Genomic DNA, 24457 nt, shown 5'->3' on the forward strand with positions numbered 1-24457 from the left:
TTCCTGGGTCAACACTCAACTGCTGAGCCACACCCATCTTGGCTATAGTTTCATATTAACTGAACAGTATGCACTTTCCCTCTAGGTTACTAAACACATGGTCTGAGTTGCTTTGAGTGAGAGACAGCTAGAATCCGAGGCATGCTTTATGGGGAAAGGCTGATCCCTTGAGAATTATGCCAGATTTTCTCAAGTTGACATACCCCGGTCCATAGAAGTATTCTGAAAGAAGACAGTACTCATCGGTCATTGCTGACAGTGGTTGACAAGCTTGTGTGCTTTTCTTGCCAGGTACAAACCATTCTTTTGGGTTCATTTGCAAGACTTTGGATAGGACACAATAATTCCAATATAAATATGTAACCAAAAAATGATTCAATATATTTGATTAGTTTCAACAGTATCTCAAGCTTTAATGAAAGCATCTTTGTTTAGTGAGATTACAGATTATTCTCAGTAAATGAAGTAATGGTTTTAATGTCCATGGAATATTGAGACAACCATTGAAAATAAGTTGACTTATTCCCAGGCAAGTATCAGCTTTTAGAAATCTGAATGAGTGTAAGCTTTAATATGAAACGAATATTGTATATTCATTATGCTGAAGAAACGGTCCTAAGCAGCCACCTGGGAATTCATCAATTATCACAAAAGCTGCTCCCATTTTTACCCCGGGGACTTTACTCGTGAGAGAAATTTGTTTTAAGCTTATGACGTAATAAGCTTGGTAACTATTTTGACCACTATACACATTTTATTTATTATTTATTTATTTATTTATTTATCTTTATTTTTAGAGGCAACTCACTTTCTTTTAAACATATTTTTTATTGATTTCAGAGAGGGAGAGAGAGATAGAAACATCAGTGATGAGAATCATTGATTGGCCGCCTTCTGCACGCCCCCCAATAGGGTTTGAGCCCGCAACCCTGGCATGTGCCCTTGACTGGAATCGAACCCGGGATCCTCCAGTCCACAGGCTTACTCTCTATCCACTCAGCCAAACCAGCTAGGGCGACCTCTGTACACTTTTAGGCATATTCCTTTCCAGTGCTTCTGAACATTTTCCCTCCCTGGGAATGCTCTGTTCTCTGTTTTAAAAAATATAAAATTCATTCTTTATTACCTAGGTACACATATTTAGTGTAGAAAAAAATAGATTATACAGATAATCAAAGAAGAAGAAAAAAAACCCTCTACCTTCTTTCATAAAATAAGCACTATTAATATTTTGATATGTAGAGAAGGGAATGCTATTCTATCAATTAGTTTTTTTTGCAAGTTAAAAAAAAGCTTATACATATAATACATGCTCACAATAAAAAAAAAGCAAACATTGTACAACTGAATGAACTCTAAAGTGAAACTCCCTTTACTTTTTGTTGTTTGTTTTTATGAAACTCCCTTTAGAGTGGTAGCCAGCTTGATTCTTGAAATCATTTTCTACTCAGTTATTAGCATGTTATAAATATTCGATGTATGGCATATGTATAAAATACATTCTTTCTTGTTCACCAATTTTTACATTCACAACTTTTAAAAGAAACATAGCATGTATAGGTCTTCATGTCAAAAAGAAATGTACCCAATTTCTTTTAAAGTTTGCATAGCATTGTTAAATAGATATATCCGAAGTATGTAACTAGCCCTCTGTTGACGGACATCTATAACGTGCTCGGTCTTTACTGCTACAACCCTATTCAGTGAATATTCTGGTGCAGGCAGGCTTAGTGTGTGCACAGGACAAAACCACCTCCTCCCAAACACAAGTAAGAAGGGGAAGAGACTAAATGGTCAACGTCAACAATTTTAGTGCCCGTAGATTTTAAATTACATTGTTTATTTTATTAGTTTATCATTTGAAAGCCCTCATCATGACTGTTAAAAAATCTTGCTAATTTAGCATTACCCTCTCCTGGTAAATAATACTTATCAATAAAAATGCAATAAAGCTATCACTTAACAGTTCAAATGAGGAATAAAAGAACCAAGAGTTGAGGGCCAGTAGTAACTTTATCTGAATATTATCAACTGTAGGCCAAACACCTATGAAATGGACTGAGGAACCTCGACTAGTTTTTGTTTTATAGGATTAAAACATGTACAAGTAGATAAAATAGAGACTAGTCTTGTTTAATTTTTCATTCCGACACCTGCTTTTTTAGATGTGTTTAAAAGTAATGTGCTCTTTAGATTTAGTTTGCCTGGCGTCCTTCCATTTCTGACTTTTAAAATTGGAGAAAATGTAGCAATTTCTTTTCCTTAACTGGTAAGAAGAATCAACGGAGCATCTTGCAAAGATATGACTACTGTCAGATTAATAATCTCTAAAAAACAGTTCTATTCTTTTTAACTGGGAAGTTTTTTTTCAATTAATATATTACTAAGTTTACTGTTCACCAACTGCTCCAACCCTCACCCCAAGCTGTGTCCTGGAGCAACTTCCTTCCCTGGGTATCATGGCCCAAAGGCCCTCCCAAAAGATCCAAGTTGCAGTCCCACGGAAGAGATTGGGAACAGAGTTCTATTTTGTTCTGAATTTCTCCCGCTGTGCAAGAGGATTACAAGGTTACAAGGTTAGAGTGTGCTGGATGTACCAGATGCTTTTTCTATATTAGCTCTAACTTTTCCTTACATTGTTCTGCCCTGTGAGAGGCCTGGAGGAAAACTCTTCCTTCCCACCCAAGCCTCGAGAAACCATCCAATATTTTCTCTTGGAAATCCTGACTCTTGAGTCATTGGTGGGCTGTGTGTTCGCATACTCCCCATCATTTCCTTCCAGGGCTTAATCATAGCTGTTGGTTAGGAGAAGGAAAGGGTGGGTCCCTACGTTTATAAACTCTAGAATGAAAGGTTATGAAAAATCCAAATGTTCCAGTATCTGATCTGGCTAAAGAGACTGTTTGCCACTAAAGTTAGGGATTTGGGGTGACAGGCTTGCTGAGAGCATCCCCGGGTAGGACGCAGCCAGCGTGCAATAACCACTCCAAAATCTACTCGCCAGTAACCTGACTCCTCTGCCCTTGGACTGCAACCCCGCCCTGCAGTCAAGGTAGACGTTCAGAGAATATCCTCGGGATAGAAAGAATAGCCACCTTCTATTGTTTTTGTGAGGAAATATATATATATATTTCAAGTCTGAAGGTTACACCAGGATTAGCTCCAGCGGCTGGAATCTGATTCCTAGACAGGAAGTGTAAACAACTGCATGGATGGTGTTCACCCAGAACCTTCAGACCGACTTCACCCCGAGCTCTTTGGAACTTGTCATGCATGTCGCACTGACTTTGCAGACCCGATTACCTAAGTCTGAAGCCCGCTGATTACTTCTCTGCACCGTAATTTACAAATCAAATCCAGTTCCCCCCATGCCGCTATCTTTTCCCCTTTCAGGCAGACAGGATCAAGTAATGTTTGTAACATCGAGACATTAAGAACTCGGAGACATGAAGAATTTCTGGTGGTAAAGAAAAACAACTTACATGCAATTTGAGGAGGTGGGGTTAGAGAAAGTGCAAGAGTGGAAAGTGAAATTGAGCCCGGAGGAGTGTGGGATGAGAAGAAAAGGCACTTCAGAGAAGAAGAACATGTGTTTTTGCAAGAGAGAGCCTGCTGGTAGTTAGCTCCGGAGGGAACAATAGGAATAAGTAGAGCAGAAAAACAAGATGGGGGGCAGAGATTAAAGGTAATATGGCATTTGAAAAAGAAAGCATTGGTTATCCGCCACATAGCTATTTATTGGCTACCAAACCACAGGCTCACTGAGCTTAACGGGTAAAGAAGGGTCAGGCGGGCTGTCTCCTCACAGCAATAAGAAATGCATCGCAAGGGGCAGGGGGCAGTGATTTAATGGAGGAATCCTTCCCAAATGCTGTTCTGAGCTCTGGAAGTTAAACGTGGAACATGGTGACTGTACAGTATTTAAATTCCGCCCAAGTGTAACTCCTTGGAGATTCTTGGGTAGACTTTTCACACTCGGAGTGGGAACTTAGCTTGTGTAACTTTTATTACGTTTGGATCACAATTATTTTCTTTTTCCTTTCCCACCAGATCAATTTACATTTCCCCCCTCAATTTGTATTTATCACGTGTAATAATTTGATAACAAAAAATAAAAATTTAAAAGAGAAAACATCTCTTAGCAGTTTAGTTTACTCACTGGTTTACAGTAGTAGAATTCCCTGAAACTAGATACCATGGGAATAATTCAGGGTTGGGAACTGGCGTGTATAAACCAGCTGGGCTTTGTTTAACATTTTAAAGCCTTCAAATATTTCGCTGAAAGAAACCCAAGATATCTTCTTTAATAGATGCCAAGGGTCACATTTTTATTGGTTCATCTGTGTGTCATTTAAAGAGTCCTTCACATTTTTAACCATAGTAGGTCCCTAGGTTCCCAGCCCAATCCCCTCGTATCATCAAGAAAGGTTAATTGTGAGTCTCACTTTTGTTAAGTATAGTGCTTATTTATGGGAGCCACATTTAGTCAAACTTGTTTATCTTTCTATGAAAGGGAATGTAATAAGCAAAAGGAGCGAGATTTTACTGCGAACTTGCTCTTCCTGGAGTACCAGGTTACATTTTAATTTAGAAGCAGTGCTGCTAAAATGATTTGAGTATTGGGGGGGGGGGGGGGGTCATGGTTATGCAATTGTACCTTTTCTCTAACTTTTCTTTTAACTAAAAAAAATAATTTGTTTTTCATTTACAGTCGACGTATTATATTAGTTTCAGGTCTACAACATAGGCCCTTAACTTCTTTATTACTAATGAGAATGAAGGTAAAAGTTGTCAGACGAGGAAGCTGAGGTTCTGGGACAGATTAAAAAAAGTGGGGGGGGGGGCAATGCATCCCATAATATCTGGTTGTTCTTGCCTGGGCCAAATGGTATTTTAAGGGGAATATCTGTGAACTTGAGATCCTTCCCACAGTGATGGGCCATTCGAAAGGGAGGCACAGATACTATTTCCAGCGAATTCTTCGCTTCCCTTCTGACACTCTCTCTGTAAGGTCTCTGCACTTAATCTTTATGCCAGTTACTGTGCACAAGTAACACCCTCCCAGCAGCCACTCTCTCTCTCTCCTTTTCTTCCACATCTCCACGGGGCAGTTGTTTAGCTTCAGCGTGTGAAAGCGTGAGATAAATCCAGGGTCACCTCGCAGAGTCCACAGACAAAGGACTAACAAGCACTCAAGAGTCTGAGTTCCAGACCAGGCACGAGTGCCCTGAGCCCCTGTGTTGAGAGGTGCCACTTCTGGGAACCAGAGCTGTATTCATAGAAACAGCTGCAGAATCTAGCAAGGAAATTTATATAATTAGCGGAGCAGGCAGAGATAGGATTTTTTTGGCTTCGGATTCAAATTCCACATCGTGATTCCAAGGTGGAGAGTGTTTTGTTATCTACCCACATGGGACTGATTTCCCTCTTAGGCCTCTAAGTCAAATACCAGTACTGTGGCAGGAGCCCAAGAAACTGTAAGAGATGGAGGCAGAAAATTCTCACGCGTCCACTCCCCAAGCTTTGGGTTCACAGTTTCTAAGTGAAATCCAACCAGGGGAAGCAAAGGGGGGCACATAAGACTACCCCCCCTTGTTAGGCAGTGGTGTGAGCCACCCCGGAGGCCCAGGACTGGGTCACTCAGAATGACTCAAGGGCACTGTTGTTTATCAAGAAATTGGGAGACAGCTGAACATTCTTGCTTTGAGGTCTTTGTACGGGTGGAGCAGCGACTCAGTTGGCTCTCCTTGCTCTGTGCCCCGACTTGAAGCCTGAGAACCCTCTCCCTTGCTTGAGGCACCATCTCATTCAACATCCTCTCTTTTGTTTATTTATTGTGCAACTTCTACGTGTAGCACCTCAATTATAAACACAGACGGGGGGCTTTCCCCTCCCCACACCCCCACTCCCCACCGTCTAATAGTGTTCCTGGGTGAGCTGGCACTGGTCCTACGGGACAGGTCCCACACATGTCCACCGTCTCTCCAGGCATCATCCAGGGCCAGGTTTGCCTCCACCCTGGAGCCCTCGGTGGGGGAGCTGATGCATGGTCCTTGGAATGTTCTTCCCATTGGCGCCTGAGTCTGAAGGGCAAATGGCAAAGGAAAAGAAAGGAGGAGACAGAAGGAAGGAAAGGAAACCCAGCAAGAAAAGGGGAGGGAGCGACTACAAGGATTGTAGCGCCCAGGTTCAAGCCCTACACCTTTGAATCATAAAGAATGACTCTGATGAGTGGACTGAATGCCGTTTGACTCAGGGAGTAAGTATTCCAGTACCTGTCCCAGCTTGATTTAAAACCTTGACATGTTTCTCATCATCTGCACGTGGTGTTCAGGGGTGCTGCCCTCCTGGATTTGGCGGCTAGGCCGTCTCATCTCCATTTCATCTCACCCCAGAGGGTGAGCCTTGGGAATGTCTCCCTACTTTCACACCCATCCCCCCTCCCCCCCCCCCCCCCGCCTGCCTTTCCTCTCTCTCTCTCTCTTACTTGGCATCAGTTAAACCTCCAGAATGATTTGTCTTTGAAACTACAGAAAGCTCATTGCATGTTAACTCTCTGTTAAAAGAGAGGACTTTTTATCATGGAAGGCAGAGGAACAGGTAGTAATTGTCAATGTCCTCTAATGTTTTGGGGAAATATTTTCTGGAGGAGGAGGAGGTGATCAGGATGGATTGGGGGGGACAGGCAGTGGGGAAGATGGGCCTATAAAAGATTATTCTATATCTAACTAACCTAATCTAGTCTCCCTCCTCACCAAAGATACCACCCATGAGTATATGAAGCAGAACTGAAACCTAGATGAATACATTTGTTAACGACTCTAGTGTAATAGCGTCAACAACAATACCCTAAAGATACTAAGAGCAGTTTTCAATGGAGTGAAAGCCTGATGGAGATCTTTTAGCAAAATCTAAGGGTGCTTTTCATAGAAAAATCCCTGGCCTTGATCCTGATCCCAGCTTAACCTACATTCCCTACCTCTGACACCTTCTGGCATGAGACTGACTGGTTTATGTGCCTCTGTTACTTACGGAAATGTAGTATGTCCCTTAGAGAGAACACTCCCTGGTCAGTGTCTCTTCTGAGATAAAGAATATATCAAACAAGGCAGTGCTTCTTAATCTGTGGAATATGAACCCATGCTAGGAGACTTACACTTCTTGCAAAAGGTCCATAAATCAATATTTGTAGTATTTGTAGACTGAAGGGACAAACTATTTCACTCAGATATGTACACTGTTGTTAAAATCTAGATAGATTTAAAAAAAATATTTGTATTGATTTCATAGATGAAGGGAGAGAGAGATAGAAACATCAATGATGAGAGAGAATCATTGATCAGCTGCCTCCTGCACACCCTCTACTGGGGATTGAGCCCACAACCTGGGCATACGCCCTTGACCGGAATCGAACCTGGGACCTTTCAGTCCGCAGGCTGACGCTCTATACACTGAGCCAAACCGGCTAGGGCTAGGTAGGTATTTTTGTGATGGGTAAAATACAAATTCATTTCCAAGTCTACTAAATTTATAGCAGCTTTTTTTGGTACCGCATTTTAATCAACAGAGAATAAAAGCGAAGATACAATTCTGTGGGGATTTACAAAAGTTTTTTCCTTTAGTAAAGAATTTATGCCTGAAAGGTTGGGAACCATTGCTAAAGAGGGCCTGCTTAGATAGAGAGACTTGTGATAAAACCAAACACTATAGTTACAGTGTTTATTGGAGACGTTTTATTACTTAATAGAAACATCATCATAAGATGAAGTCCAGGAAAAGATAAACAAATGTATGGCTTGGCAGAGGAACTGAAACAATTTTGGAGATTGAAGAATATCAAAGTAAAAGCAGTTATTGTCTTGGCAACTAAATGGTGGTAGGCTATAGTTTTAAACAACTGGGTTTGGGAATTCTTAGATACTTATCAAATTGGCAGAAGATCTCTCTGAAAGTCATTGTCTGCACTTGTGTATGAGGTTGACACCATGTAGCCTCCCTAAGTAAGACTTTGAGCCTCCCTAAGAAATAACCAGATCTTATTATTATAGGCATAGTTCCAAAGGCATACATGAACAGCTGAAGAACAGCCAGGCAGCCCATGATTTTATCCTCAACCCTAAATGTCTGTGACCTGGCCAGCAGTCAGCTAGAATCCATCCTCTTATAATATTGCCACCCTTTTAAAATATAAGTTAAAATTGCAATATAATACAAATATTAGTTCACACCTTTAAAGTGCATATTTTACCTGCATTCCCTTAGTATGTGATTGCTTGATTGGCGAATTGCATGATTAGCTGATTAAAGTTGGGAGAAAGGAACTTTATTCATCTATTGCTCAGCACTGCCTGCAAGACCTCCCAGAAAGTACCCAGAGCCAAGAAATGATTTTGAAAATGGATGGCAAACTCCTTATTCTAGAGTTGATAGACTAAGGTGGAAGAGAAGTGGCCCTCTAATCTCATTTGAGAGATTAATTCAGCCAGATGAATTAAACGCCAATTGGGGTGGCTCTGCCCTTTGTGTGTGGGGAATGGGTGGGAGAGGTCAGGGGTAGTAGTGCATTGAGATGGGTGAAATAGTGGGAAACAGGTGCTTACTGCTTCTAGAATAAGGTGGTCAAAACTATCTAGTAGGCAGTCTGGGAAGAAGGAGCTAGCTAGATGAAGCTGCTACTCATGGTCCAATGTGGTGTGATAATATTCATCCAATCAAAGCAATGGGACCGGTTGATAGGCAGTATGGCCTGATCTCTTCCTTTGGTTTCCTAGCATCTTTCTGTGACATCTTAATTCCTGATGTTCCCTTTGAAGGCTTCTGGCAAATTGAACCAGATCATATCTATGTAAAAATATGAATCAGGGACCACTGGTATAGGACACAATGTACGATTTGATCTGGAAACTGCACCCTTTTGGAGCTAGCCAGGCATAATCAGAGTAGACATTCATACTTACACAACAGGAGAAAACTTTCCATGATCAAGCTTTTTAATCAGAGACTTCTCCTTTGGAACTTAGGCAAATGTGCTACATAAAAACTTTTGATTGTGTTGACCAGGACAAAGTTGTTTATCAACTTGGGTAATACTGTGGAATAGCCTGCAAAAGTGTACTAGGAATGAAAAAGGAGCTCTGATGGTTATGAAGTTAAGTCTGACTCAGCAGAGCTTGTGAGTCTGGACTTCTATTTCTGGTGGGTTTTGCTGTATTTTGTTGCAAATGCACGTGCAGGAGATCAGCTATGAGGAGTGCCATCAGGACCGGTGAGTTGCAGAATGGAGACAGATCTGGCTCTGTGATTGGGCTTCAGTTATTTTCTCCCGGTAGTTGGGTTGCCAGATAAAATGCAGGATATCCAGCGACATTTGAATTTCAAATAAATAGCAAGTGATTTTTAGTATAAGTATGTCTCATGTGATATTTGGGACATACTTATACTTAAAAAACCCCACCTCACTTCATCTGAAATCCAAATTTGATTGGGTGTTCTGTATTTTTATTTGCTAGATCTGGTAATCCTACTCTATACTGTGGTCTTAAGGGACTCTCAATGTTAATTTTAAAAATGGAGATGAAAGAGCCTGGCCAGTTTGGCTCAGGGGTTGAGCATCAACCTATGAACCAGGAGGTCAAGGTTTAATTCCCAGTCAGGGCACATGCCCAGGTTGCCGGCTCAATCCTAGTGCAGGAAGCAGCCAGTCAATGATTCTCATCATTGCTATTTCTACCTCTCTCCCTCCCCCTTCCTCTCTGTAATCAATAAAAAATATATTTTAAAAATGTAGGTGAGAGCCTGACAGGTTTGGCTCAGTGGATAGAGCATCGGCCTGTGGACTGAAGGGTCCCAGATTCGATTCCAGTCAAGGGTATGTACCTTGGTTGCGGGCACATCCCCAGTAGGGGGTGTGCAGGAGGTAGCTGATTGATGTTTCTCTCTCATCGATGTTTCTAACTCTCTATCCCTCTCCCTTTCTCTCTGTAAAAAATCAATAAAAAATATTTTTAAAAATGCAGATGAGCGAAAGATAAGGGGCCTAATTCACAAAGGGAATAAGCAGGCAAAGGACCTGTGGTTTGGGCAGGATGCAGTGCACGGCTAGCTGCTAGATAAATAGCACATGGGTTGAGAAGTATTTCTACAGATATTCTGCCCTTGTCATCATAAGAGGCTCCAGTCCTGAGCACTTAGTTTCAACAGCCAGCTAGTGGTCTTTACCTGAGTGTTCTGTTGGCACCTCTAACACAGCACTCCTGGTCGTAAAGGTGGACACGTGGCCAGGATTTCTGTTTACCATGGCTCTTTTGGAAAGAAAGATTTGGCCAGGATCCCTGAAACTTAAGGAGCTGCCACTTGGGCTACATTTTCCTGAAGAGTATAACCAAAGCAGTGGCAATTCCAAATAAAACATTAGTCTCCACACCTTCGTGTATTCCCTTACTCTGGTGAAATGGGCTGACCGTGCATAGGTGGCAGCGATTCTCTTTCCACCCAATCTTGTGGCCTTGACAAGAAGTAGGGTGAATGGCCTCACTGGGTCCATTGCCTTGAGCACATGTGATTATATTGGCCCATCTGAGTCACTCAGATGGCAAATCCAGGAAAAAGCATTTAATCCGGGTCCGAGGGTATTACACCTCCTAGTGCTATAATCAGATACTTTATCACTAATCATGCCATGGAGTTATGGCTAATTTCTTTTCTTTTTTTTGTTTTTAAATATATTTTCATTGATTTCAGAGAGGTAGAGAGAGATAGAAACATCAATGATGAAAGAGAATCATTGATTGGCTGACTCCTGCATGCCCCACACTGGAGATGGAGCCCATAACCCGGGCATGTGCCCTGACCGAGAACTGAACTGTGACCTCCTGGTTCCTAGGTTGACACTCAATCACTGAGCCACACTGGCCAGGGAAGATCAATTTCCTTGGAGGTGGAAAGGGGGCTTTGGAGGTTCAGAAGGGGCTGTGTCTCTTCATCTTAAAGTGTTTGGCCAAAGAACATATTCCCAACTAAACTCACCAGCTTTCCTCTCGGTCTTTCCTTAATGGCATGATATCATCCACGTCATCCTGGCATCTTCATGTTACTCTCTTCCCCTATAACTGAGGAGTTATTTAGTCTAATACACTCCCTCTTCAATGCATCTTCCATTGTTCTTGCTACTACTCTCCTTCAAGCCATCATTACTTGTCATCATACTATGGATCATGAACTAGTATCCTTGTGTCTGATTTCTCAGCTTTTTAAGCCATCTTATTTAAACTGATTAGATAAACCAACTTATATAGACTGCTGACTAATATTTCTTAAATATAACTCTGATTATGTACTTGCCTATTTAAAATCCTTCAACGATTCCCCATGTCATGCCAAGTCCAGCTACAGGAGAGGAAGCCTGCAAAAGCTGGGAACCAGGTAGGGGGCTGGCAGGTGAGTTCAGGGGCTACTGGGAACCTGCTGTCCTGTGGCCCCTGAGAGAACTCCTTAATTGTCATAGCTGATGAAAATGAAGAGTTAGAGAAATTTTGTCCAGTTCATCTCCTTTGAAAGGAAACAAAAACCTGAAAAAATGGATGGAATTCTGAATGAACAATAAAAAGGTTCCAAGGGAGCTGAGACACACAAGTGGAGGAAACTAACAAAAGACCTTTCCTGGTGGAAGAAATCTGTGTACACTTTAGGGTAAACACTCAGCAAGAAGATAATTCAGAAAATAGCTACAGAGGGAGCAAGGGGGTGAAAGCTACAAAAGCGAACTCAAGTAAACTTGGCTAAGCCTCCCTTTGTCTTAACGTTTCCTGTGTTCTTAAATCTAATTGGTCGTGACTTTTCCTGAAAGGTTGCAAGGGAATTCAATCTTTATATTAGGGATTTGGGGGCTCTTTAGTAAGCGACTCTGATTACACAGAATTATACACATTATGTGTGTGACCCGGACCATAGCTCTGCTCGGATTTACCTGAGGTCCTTACACTCATTTCCCCCAGGATTAAGGATGAAAACTGAATGGCTCTCAGTGGGCAAAGCCGGGTCATTTATCTCCTGGGTCTTGACGCTGTTATTTGTTGCCTGATTGATGATGCCTGAAATCAGAGGCGCGCTGCTGAGGCGAGCACAGCTCTTCACGTGAGCCTTGCTATGGGGTAAGTCTCCATGGCAGCTACTGGCGTGAACTTCCCATAACGACTGCCGCTGGGTCAGTTGTTGGATCAAAATTATTGTTTGATCCATACAGTCCTTCAAGTAGCATCACCTGCATGCATTATTTTAGCCCTAAAATCTCCAAGTCACCCTTACATTCATCATTTCAGAACACCATGGTTTAAAATAAAAGCAAAAAAAGAAACTCATTTTTAGACCACTCAGACAATTTGGTTGTCTGTGACTGACAATATACAATATATACTGAATATCATTTACTTAGTCCATGCAGGCTGTTATTTCGTTTTCTAAAAAAGAAAAAAAAAAAGAACAAATTCACATTTCCTGTGCTCTAAGGGAAATTAAGCTTTTGAAAATGGGGATCAGGCTAGAATTTGTCTCAGATAAGGCTTCTCTATGTCACCAAGACAATATCTCTAATAACAATGCCACACTTACTCTCCATTTCTTTTTCCCTTATCTTTCTTATGAGGCCACTTCTAAGATAAAATTAAAAAAAAAAAAAGTGTCTTTAAGGCTTCTTTTTAAATGAGCAAAGCAGCACAAATAGTGTTTAGATCTGAACTGCTTCTCTACAAAGAAACTTATTAATTTCCGTGGTTGGCCGAGCCAGTATTATTTCCTAGATGAAATTCTGCTTCTTAGAGTATATGTTGGCTGGATCAACTTCAGTTCGATGCAACATCAGGCGTCAGAAAGGAAAATCTAATAGGATATTTAAAATCTCTCTCACCCCCAATTGCAACTTGATGCTATTTCCACTGTTCCTGTCATGAAAATAAATGAGTTGAGTCCCAGAAATGGGTTTTTATGCTTAAAATACATAGATTAATGGTCAGGATATGATTGCCAATCAGGAAAGGGAGTGGAAAGGAACAGAGACAGGAACCTCAAAGGAAAGGAAAAGACATAGTATCTTTTGTCTTTTGTTCTGAGATAGAAATAAACTGTCTCCAGTCCTGATAAGCCTCCTTTTGATCTTCCTCTGGGAAGAAGGAGAGATAAACAACTGGCTGTTTTACATTTGCCTTTAAAATCTAAAGTGAAGTCCACACCAAACCAATTATTGATGGGCATTAGTTTGGTCCTAGAGCCACATCAGTGACCTTCTCGTTATTACATCTATCTGCTTTCCTAAGGAGGCCCCCAAACCCCCCTCAGCAGTCAGGAAATGGACTCAGCGATTAGAGTTCTGTTTTTCTTCTTTTTTATGGTGACCCTGCGGTTATGACCATTGGATAGAAGAGTCTAATTTATTATCATAATGTTAGGGGGAACACATACTCCTCTCTGCGTTGTAGGAAAGGTCATGGGTATAGGAAATGGGATTTAGAATTTTCTGTGAAGTTTATTACTAGTCCAGATATAGCACATAGGCATACGTCTTTATCTATCACCATGGTCTGGGCAGCAGGAAATGTGATGCATGGTACTTGGAAATTTTGGGGCTTTACTACTAGACAGCTCAAGGTTAGGGCCTACTCAACACTACTCATTTTAAAGTTGTGATTTATTTGTCTCTCACAGATAAACCAACTATGTCCTACGAGACACGATTTTCAGAATGTTTATATTTTAATATCTAAGTACTAGAAAGAATTGGCATGTAATTCTTTTCTTTGATGCTTGGAACATACAGGGATTCAAATCTTGGCCCTGTTGTTGAAATATCTATGAGAAGTTGGCCAAATTACTTAATCCCTTGAATTTGTAAAATGGGAAATAATCTGTACCTTGTAGGGTTTTATTGTTTTTAAATTTAGAGCTAATATGTGTAAAGTATCTTGGAATACTGCCTGGCTTTTAGTAGAAACTCAGTAAAGAACAGCTCTTCTAACTAATAAAACCCAGCACCAGTCAGGTGTCAGGGTTTCAGTCCACACTTGGGTCCTGGGACTTGCTCTGTGACTTTGGCCACATCTTATCCTGTGGAACCTCAGTTGACTTCTGTGAAAAATTAAAGAGGTGATCTAAGTGAGGATTTAAAAAAAAAATCCTGTTGGTGTTATTGCCTTTCATCAGATTTTCCAAAGGATTCAGAACATGGAAGAACATTTCATGATTTAGGTCTCTTATGCTCTAATGTCTGTGATTTATGAAATAAAGCTGATTTCAAGCTTATTTAGTATAACATTTTTAATTTCTGCTCCTTGTTATTAAGAAATGATATGCAAGAGAAGGCTATCAATGCATACTAAAATTCTTCAGAGCTAAAGTTATGAAATGCATGTCTATGTTTCTTAATATTTGAAGAGCCAACAATTCTTGTACGATGAGGCAAACAGTAGAATGCCTCATTTAAAATGCAGGCATGGTCACGGAGAAGAACACACATTAAACAGTCTTTCATAGTAATTAGAAATTAACAGAAGTCTTATGAGTTGAGTTAGTAAGATGTAAGTGGGCATTCATTATTGATTCCAAAAGACCACTATGAAAATATGCTTCTATACATTACAGAAAACATGAGCTCATGCTATTTTGCAGACATAGAATGCTAGTGGAATAGAGTCACTTAGGGTGTCTGGTGAGTAAAATGAAAGAGACGGCCTCAATCACGGGCTTTTAACCTGGGGGCTTTAACCTAAGAATCCAACCATTCATACACTGTTCCAAAGGGCTAGTATCCATAGGAGACCAGGTAGCTGAGGGTGCCTACAGCTCTGAAATCCTGTGACTTGTGAAACACAACTCCTCTCATGATTATTGAGTATATTAATTTTGCTTCTATTTACTGGTTATTAGAACATGCTATGGGTAGCCATCTCAGAAGCTGCTGAAGCAGTGGGAAAAGTAAATTGCTAAGCTTATGAAATATGTAGAAATCCTTCAATGGCACAGGAGAAACAAGAGACAACCCCTCTCTTCTAGTTATAATCGGGGACGTGGACAAGAAAGAAATAGAAGCTGCTACTGAATGATCATCTCCTCCCAATAAAGTGTCAAAGGTTTTTATAAAGAAATAAGTGCAACTTTCAAGAATGGTATGATTGCCCAGTAGGTGAGGCTCAGTGGTTGAACGTTGACCTATGAACCAGGAGGTTGCAGTTTGATTTCCGGTCAAGGGCATATGCCCAGTTTGCAGGCTTGATCCCCAGTGTAGGCTGTGCAGGAGGCGGCCAATCAATGATTCTCATCATTGATGTTTCTATCTCTCTTTTCCTCTCTGAAATCAAACACACACACACACACACACACACACACACACACACACACACTGGAGGCCTGATGCACGAAGATTCATGCAAGAATGGGCCTTCCTTCCCCTGGCTGCCGGCACTGCTTTCGCTCTGGCCCGGAGCTGCCTTTCTGCCTTCCCACGCTGCCCAGAGGCCTGGAGCTGCTGGGGCAGTGTGGAACACCTGCACCATCGCCATGGCAACGACGCAAGCATCCCACCCCCAGCCGCTCAGTGCCTGCGTATGCAAATTAACCCACCATCTTTGTTGGGTTAATTTGCATACTCACTCCTGATTGGCTGGTGGTATGGTCAATTTGCATCTTTCTCTTTTATTAGTGTGTGTGTGTGTGTGTGTGTGTGTGTATACTAGAGGACTGGTGCACGAAATTCATGCATGGGTTGGGGGGTCCCCTCAGCCCAGCCTGCACCCTCTCTAATGCAGGACCCCTCGGGGGATGTCCAACTACTGGTTTAGGATTGGGCCTAAACCAGCAGTCGGACATCCCTCTCACAATCTTGGACCGCTGGCTCTTAATTGCTCACTTGCCTGCTTGCCTGGTCACCCCTAACTGTGCCCCCTGCCGGCCTGATCACCCCTCACTGTCTCTGCATGCCGGCCTCATAGCCCCTAACTGCCCCCTGCTGCCGGCCAGGTTGCCCCCAACTGCCAACCTCTGCTGGCCTGGTCACCCTTAACTGCCCCCCCCCCCCCTGGCCTGGTCACCTCATGCAGCCTGCTGTTCAGTCGTTTGGTTGTCCCTCACTAACCCCCCTGCCAACCTGGTTGCAGGCAGCCATCTTGGGAGGGTGTGATGGTCAATTTGCATATTACCTCTTTATTATATAGGATATTTTAAAAAGAATGGTAAGATTTATGCCATTTTAGCCTGAACTGACTTAAGTTTATTCTTATTCTCAGTTAATATGATTTAAAAAAATTTCTAATAGACGTGAAGTCAGTGGGGACTGACAAGAGTTCACTGAACTTCTATAGATGTTCTACTTCCTTTTAAGTAGTAGTTGACATACAGGAGAAAATGGGTTGTCTGTGTAAGGTCTAACATTAAACACCTAAATAAGGCCTTGCAAATGGTACTGCTAAGGATTACCCTGAGCTTGAATTTCTTGGGGGAACCTAGTATCTCTGGTTTCAGTGATGCCCAGGTGAGGACTTATTTGGGAAGGAAGGAGAAGTTTGGGCTCAAAGTGAATTCCAAATGAATCCTATTACTGCAGCCTCAAGAATGCCTGTCCTTGGGAACAGGCCTACATCCAAGGTAGAGCAGAGCATAGGATTAGTTTGCAGGCTCAGAATTAAGTCTAAGAAGCTCTGTAAGTCTACACGATATCATCCCCATAAAAAAAAAATTAATCATAATAACATCAGCCCAACAAGAACAATAATTGTTTCATCTATATTGCGCTGTTCTTTTGAGAAAGATGTGTTTTTTTATAGACATCATTTAGGGTTGCTATTTTTATAACTAATTTATAGAGTCTGGGGAGTTACAGAGGTAATTACTTATTTTAAGACTTAAGTTCCTAGCCTTGCAAGATGCTTATGTAAATATTTTAGTAATATACTTTAAACCCCACTAACAGAGACCCCTAACAGGGTATGGCCAGCAGATCCTCAAACCAAAATCACCGTTAGGAAAATACTGGAATAAGAGAAACTGAAGGAAGCAAATCAACAGTTACTTAATACCTAGAATGTTCCAGCCACACAATACTGGTTATTCCTCATAGTTAATCATTTCCTGTGAGATAAAGTAGTAGTAATTCAGTAAGTGTTATTTTTATAGTCAGATGAAATGAGGCCATACACAAAGTATTTAGATCTGGGTGTGGAACACAACAAGCCTTCAATAAGTGTTAGCCATTATTATAATTCCCTTTTACAGAGGATGTAATTTAGATTCAATTTATTTTAGAGATTTCCCCAACTCATGCAATTAGAAAGTGACAAAATTGCCAGACTTCAGTTCACCAGGAATATGTATTATTTTGAGCAAATTTCTGATATAGATTTGCATGGTTGTTCAAATATCAGAATATGGATGGTTTATTTCTCACTAGCTTAAATCATCTAGCAGGAGCTAAGACCCATATAAAAAGCACACAGTAATCAGCTTCTAGAATCTTTCAGAGACTGCAAGATTCAATTGAACAAACCCTGAATTACTCTCATTCTGAGTTCCTTGTCTCGTTAATTTTTGCTGCTTCTCCAACTGTTCTTCTACTGCTGTTCCTTTAAAGTAACACCTTCCCTCTTCTGTCCTCACCCATCCACTTGTTTGTTCTCCATTTCTATAATTTTATTTTTCATAGAATGTTATATGCATGGAGTCATACGGTATGTATTGCTTCTTAAAATTATGAATGGAGAATAAATTTACCCACTTTTTAGACATGACTCTCAAAAGAAAATCAAATTTCATAGAATCTTATTTTGTTCAATTGTATTTCTAGCTTCCTGTTTTGTTTGTCTGCTTTCTTATTTTACTTCATAAAAGTAAAATATAGTACAATCAGGTCAGGACCTGGTATGGTTTTATGGCTTCTGAAGGAAAATTTTAATATGCTTTTCATTTGTTCTCCATTTTCTCTGGGGAATAAATGAAACAAGAAGTTTTAAATTGATAAAAGAGGGATGACAGTTGTCTGCAAATAAGAACCTACATCCTTCTAGAAAAGATAGTTGTGGCAGGCAGATTAATACCCCAACACCCCACCCTCCATGTCCATGTTCTAATCCTATGAATGTGTTATGCTTCATGGCAAAGGAGAATTAGACCAGCAGATAGAATTGTTTGCTAATCAGCTGACCTTCAAATAGGGAGATTATCTTGGATTCTGAGGGTGGACCCAATGTAATAACAAGGGTTCTTATATTGGAAGAGGGAGACAGAAGAGGAGGTTGGAGTGATGTAACATGAGAAGAACTTGATGGCTCTTGCTGGTTTTGAAGGTGGAGGAAGGGGCCTGAAGCTAAGGAAGTTGGGAAGGGCAAGGACCAGTTACTGTCTCAGCATATTAGTGAGTATCTGAAATGAAGTATTTTTGAAACTTTTATTGTGGAAAATTTCAAACATATACAAAACGAGGGAAAAATAATATAATCAATTTCCATGCACCGATTACTCTGCTTCAACAATGACAAATTCATTGTCAATCCTGTTTTGCCCATATCCCACCTACTCCTTCCAAACTTGAATGATTTATGGCAAAGCAAACCTCAGACATCATATTATTTCATCCATAAATGCTTCAGAATGTATCTCTAAAAGCTAAATTTAAGTTTTTAAAAAAATTATCAATAATTATGCCTAAAAATTAATAATAGTTTATCATTAGAGCTATTGTGTTTAAAATTCTTAACTGTCCCATAATTAAAAATGTTCTTACCTTTTTAATAGTTGAATGTCAGAGTAGAACAAAATATTTTTATGTGACAATACTATTTTAGCCATTGAGTCTACTGACTGAGGTATTTAAGGTTAAATTCTGTTTTAGGAACAAATTTGGTTGATTACTTGGACTACATGAAACTTTATAATATATTTCCCACCTTTTCTGTCATTCTCTGAAAAAGTACACTTATTTTTAAAAGATCTGGATATTGGATGATATGCCATTAGTCTACTTTATGTCATCTATTTACTTTGAGAAATGAAAATTTTCCTTGTTATAATTACAGAAACTATAAAGAACGAGAAAGCACATTTAAGTTATTTAAATATAGAGCTCTCTGCAAACTGAGTGTATTGTTTATACAAATTTATAAATGCAATAATCCCCAACCTGACTTCCTCAAATTCCTACAAAAGTGATGTAACACCCTCGAGTTTACCAGGCTTACTGATAATTACTAAGTAATCACGCTTTCAAATGGAATTTGAAGGAAGCAATGCAGGGTGGCAGCAAGGGCTGCCAATGAAATTGTGGTAGTCTAGGGCAAACGTATCAACATTCCTATCTATTTTGCTATTTTACGTCTCAAATACTGTTCTAATCATTAGGAAAAATTTTGGTTCTTAGACTGGGAATTACGTAAAAATCAGTGCTATTTCTGGACAGAATGAAAAGTGCAAAATCAAAGTGAAACTACTCCAATTTATTATCTGTAGAACAGATTTATAGTAGAGAAATTACCATATTCCTTCCTCACTTTATTTGCTAGAAATTTGAGTTAGTCACATCCACACCCACCCACACACATGAGTGGCCCTGACATTTAACCTAAGATATAGAAAATATTTAAAATGATAGGATATATTTGGTTCTTATTTGAATGGATATAATACATCTTAAGTTAATTAAAATAGTTGCCTATATGAATAAAATGGTTCTGAGTCACTTGTGTATCTATATAGGAAAAATAACTTATCTCAACCCCAAACTAATATCATATTTTAAAATACCAATTCCATGAGTTGCAGCTCTAGATGTGAAAAATACACAATACAGCTTTTAGAGAAAAATTAGACTTCTTTCTGATCTAATTCGGAAGCAAAGTCTTCATATATAACCTAAAAAAATCTACTAACGATAAAAGAAAAATGATAAATGAATTATACTAAAATTAAGAGCTTCTGTTCATCACAAGTTCATCACCCTTAAGAGACTGGGAGGAGATTTCCCACAATATATACAGTCAAAGAATGAGTTTGTATCCAGACTACAGAAAAGAACTCCCAAAAACCAGTAAGAAAAAGACAGACAATCCTCTATGCATCCACCAGCACGGCTAAAATGAAACAAGTGGGAAATATCAAGTGTTGGGTGTGGAGGAAATGAAACTCATAAACTGCTGGTAGGAGTGTAAATGTGTAGAGTTTGGGAAACTATTTGGTAGCAGCTACCAACTGTGACAGAGCAATTCTACCAAATATATACCAAATAAGAACGCACCAAGTAGAAATGTTTCCACTTGCTCACCAAAACACCAGTATTGGAAAGGTCACAGCACTATCTGTGATAGCGCCAAACGGGAAACCATCCGGATGACATCAACAGCAGAATGAACTCATCAATTGTAGCATGCGTATCACTACAATAGCACGCTACAGAGCAATGGGCGTGAACGCTCCACAAGTAGGCACAGCCACATAATGGATGGGTCTCATGAGCATAATTCTGAGGAGAGCCAGGCACACATAGTGCCTACTGTGTGACACTCTTAGTGTGAAAGCAGAAGGAATCTCCACTGTTGGAAATCAGGAACCTTCAGGATGGGTTATGGTAGTGACTGATTGGAAGGGGCTTAGGGGCAAAGCCGGCGACGTTTTTTCTTTTTTTAAATCCTCCCCCAAGGATATTTTTTCAATTGATTTTCAGAGAGAGTGGAAGGGAAGGAGGAGGGGAAGAGAGAGAAACATCCATTGGTTGCCTCCCGTATTTGCCCCTTGAACCTACAACAGAAGAACGTTCCCTTGACCTGGAATTGAGCCCTCGACCCTATGGACTGCAGGTTGATGCTCTGACCACCGAGTCAATCTGGCCAGGGCTGTTTCTTCATGTCGATTCTGGTTCAATAGATGTGTTCAGTTTTTCACATTTACCAAGAGGCATGCTTATACACACACGTTTCTGTACGTATGTCATTCTTTATTAAAACGTTAAAATGCTTGGTGTGCCTATTTGGTTTGAGTCTCTTTAAAACATGCACGTCATTGGCTCTGTGACAGTGGATTTGCTGTGGTTTCCTGAGCATCAGTGTCAGCCTTAGATCAACTCTTGAGTTTGCGGTGAATTTATATAGATTATTAGTAATCCAAGTACTTAGCAAATGCACATTGTGTTTGCAGACATTCCTTTACTTCCTTAATTCATATCTCAAGGTTCCCACCCACGGATATCTCTTTCCTGAAACTGACCTATTGTGTTCAGTCCAGACACAGTCATGGCCAGTTGCTCTGCACTTCCATGGTGCTTTGTTTGTACCTCTGCTTTGCTCCTTTACTGATGACGTGTCACCTTGTTGTTTATGTATCTATCTTATCCACTAGACTGTTAGCCCCCTCTTGTGTCACAGAGCCCAGTGGCTTATATACGTATATCTGATACGAAATAAATGTGAGATTATCGCTATTACTCCAGGTTTGTAGCCTTTTACATATTATTTATTTATTTAAATCCTCACTGGCAGATATTTAGAGTGGAAGGGTGGGGGGGGAGAGAGAGAGAGAGAGAGAGAGAGAGAGAGAGAGAGAGAGAGAGAGAGAGAGAGACATTGATTGGTTGCCCCAACTGAGGTATGTGCCCTTGACCAGGAATCAAACCCGAGACCCTTCGGCCTGCAGGTGGAAGCTTTAACCACTGAACAAACCAGCCAGGGCACGGGTTTGTAGCCTTTTAAAGCCAGGCATCGCTAAAAATCAAACCTAGGTGTGACCTTCAGATAAGTTGCACTGCATTTTTCGTAAGATTCTTAATAAAACTTCAGAAAAATAGATAACAACGAAGGTACTACTGCTTCTGCGCTGGAGGAAAGCACTGGGTACTACTGCTTCTGCGCTGGAGGAAAGCCCTGGGGAAGAGCAGGCTTTGCTTCTGTGGGCTGTGCTCCCGATGCTTCGAGGCACACAGACCAACACCCTGCCAAAGTGACATTTGCTATGGGCACAACCCGACTGTGCATTTTATTGACACAATCATGTCAAGAATTTATGACTTATTTATGAACATCAGAATCCAATGTTTCTCAACTGTTTTTTTTCCACTTTCTTATTCTGCATGAGAGATTATGCTTTCACATGGCAAGAGTCTAGAGTTTTAAAAAGCTTTAGGCCAGATAAGAGAAGAATTATGAATTAAGGATAAGGAATAGGCCTGAAATAAGTTGTAGCAGAATGCATGTAATCGGTGCACTTTCCTGAAGTTTTTCACTCATTGTTCAAATGACATTAAGAAATGTTTACATAAATACCTATTAATTATCCATCCATCCCTTCATTTACCCATCCTCTCATCTTTCCATCCACCCACCATTCATCCAGCTTTATTCCTAAAAAATTACCTTGTTAAAAAGAAAGTCCATGTAATTACCTTACACAGAAAGAACCAAAAGAAGTATTTTGATATTCTTCAAAAGACCAATAATTCTTATGTTTCTCCCTATCTCTTTTGCACAATCATTCTCCACAGAATTCTTTAATGATAAATTATTTTTAGATGCAAGGGATTAAACTGTATCACCTAAAGGGATATATATATATATATATATATATATATATATATAGTTAATTTTACAGTGGGAACATAAACTAAGTTTGAAGATTCTTCTTCAATAACTACTAAAGATTAACGAAATAAATGCTTTGTTATTTTCCAAATGTGCAATAATGTAAGCCTGCCTTTTAAACTGTCCTTCAACATGGCTAGACTGGAGAAGTTTTTATGTGGCTTTCAGAATTCAAATCGAAGTTGCCTTTGATTTCAAGGCTTTTCTTCATGCAGCCGAAGCCAGGGGTCTGTAGTAGAGGGTCTCAGGAGCTTCCAGGAGGGTGTAATCTTCGGCTCATTATTTACACTCAGGGAGTCTCACTTTAAGTGTTGAAAGCAATCTTCCGAGTGCCTCAGTAAAGGTTAACTATGGTAATCATGAACCCCAAGCTACGCACTTATGGGGGCCATTGTCCAATAAACCATGAGTAGGAAGAAGACAATTTTGGCAATAACTTTCACTGAGAAGTATCAAGTTGAATTTGAGAGTTCCTAAAGTGAATGTTATAGGACCTGTCACTAAAGCATCTCAATCATATGTAAATTCCTGCAATACCATTTTTATTGATTATACAATTCATCTCAGTTCTTAGCAGACTTGTATTTCCAATACTGATCAAGACTCCTCTTAAAAACACAACAATCACATGAAATGAAATTGCTAAAAACAGAACATCTGCTGCCTTCAAACAATGAAAATAGAGTTGCCCAGTATGGGTAAATCTAAAATTGTACTGTCAGACATAAAATATAGATGAGAATCAATGTTTGTTTTCTCACTCAGAATTTCTACTTATTTATTGGTTGCTCCCTTTTTTGCTATTGGAGATGCATATATATAGGGTGTCCCCCAAAATGTACATACATGCTTTGAATAATGATAAAGGCAGTGCTTATTAAAATACATTTCATCTTCAAAATTGAGCTATCAGCTGTTTAAGTGTGTATACATTTTTTGGGACACCCTGTATATTTATAAATTTATCAGAAATAGGTCCCATTTAGCTGAAATATATTAATGTCTGGTATGAAATTTCATAGGGGCACAAATAATTAATGGAAACAACAGAAAGTTTTAAAAGGTAAGATGTAATGGAAATGATTTTTTTGGGGAGGAGTGGTGCAGAGAGAAGGAAACAGTTCAGTTTGGTAATTTCCTACTTTTTTCATCTCTTTTATCATGTGCTTTTTTGTCAGGTAGATCTTAATCTCATATATACATTCATCTAATAAAAGTAAGCAAAGATAAGATCCCACCACTTCTTGCCCATTCAAGGACTCTAGCACTCCTTCTTTTCCTCCTGCATTAACAAATTTTTTCTTTCTTCTAAGCCATTACCATCAGCATAAAACCCTCATTTTAATCCACTTCCCCCTCTAGGTATTTCGATTCATCTGCTTGTTTCCTTTTACTCTGAAATTCCTTGAGAGTCTTCACACTCAATTGTTTTCAATTCCACTCCTTCCTCCCTCTATGAACCCACCCCAATTAGGCTTTAACTTCCACCATTCACCAGAACTGCTTATCTGGAAGTCATTATCGATTCTCCTGTTACCAGATCTAATGGTTAGTTCTCAAGTCTTCTACTTCTTGACCAATCAGCACTATTTGATAAGTTAATCACTTTCAATCATCCCTGAGAACCTTTCTTCTCTTGATTCCAAAGCACTACACTTCCTAGTTTTCCACTTATCTTACTGGCCATGCTTTATCAGTCTCTTGCTGGGTGCTACTACCTTGCAGACTTTTATTGTAGGAAGCCCTGGAAAGCTCAGGCACCTTTGGTGAACTCATCCAGTCTCATGACCTTGATACCATCCACATGCTAATAACTCCCAAATGTATATCTCTGGTCCACAACTTCTCTGAATTCCACCTGA

General features: G+C 40.1%; 1 protein-coding gene across 1 annotated transcript in view; it reads right to left on the bottom strand.

Annotated features, from left to right (window-relative positions):
• Nucleotides 1-996: 996 nt before the first annotated feature.
• LOC129149980 (rho GTPase-activating protein 7-like) overlaps nt 997-24457 on the bottom strand; it is a 303990-nt gene continuing 280529 nt past the window's right edge. The window contains exon 6 of the mRNA XM_054719937.1: nt 997-1091. Coding sequence (XP_054575912.1) covers nt 997-1091 — 95 coding nt within the window. The remainder of the gene's footprint in view (nt 1092-24457) is intronic.

This window comes from Eptesicus fuscus, chromosome 8, assembly GCF_027574615.1.
Source record: "Eptesicus fuscus isolate TK198812 chromosome 8, DD_ASM_mEF_20220401, whole genome shotgun sequence".
Lineage (NCBI taxonomy): Eukaryota > Metazoa > Chordata > Mammalia > Chiroptera > Vespertilionidae > Eptesicus > Eptesicus fuscus.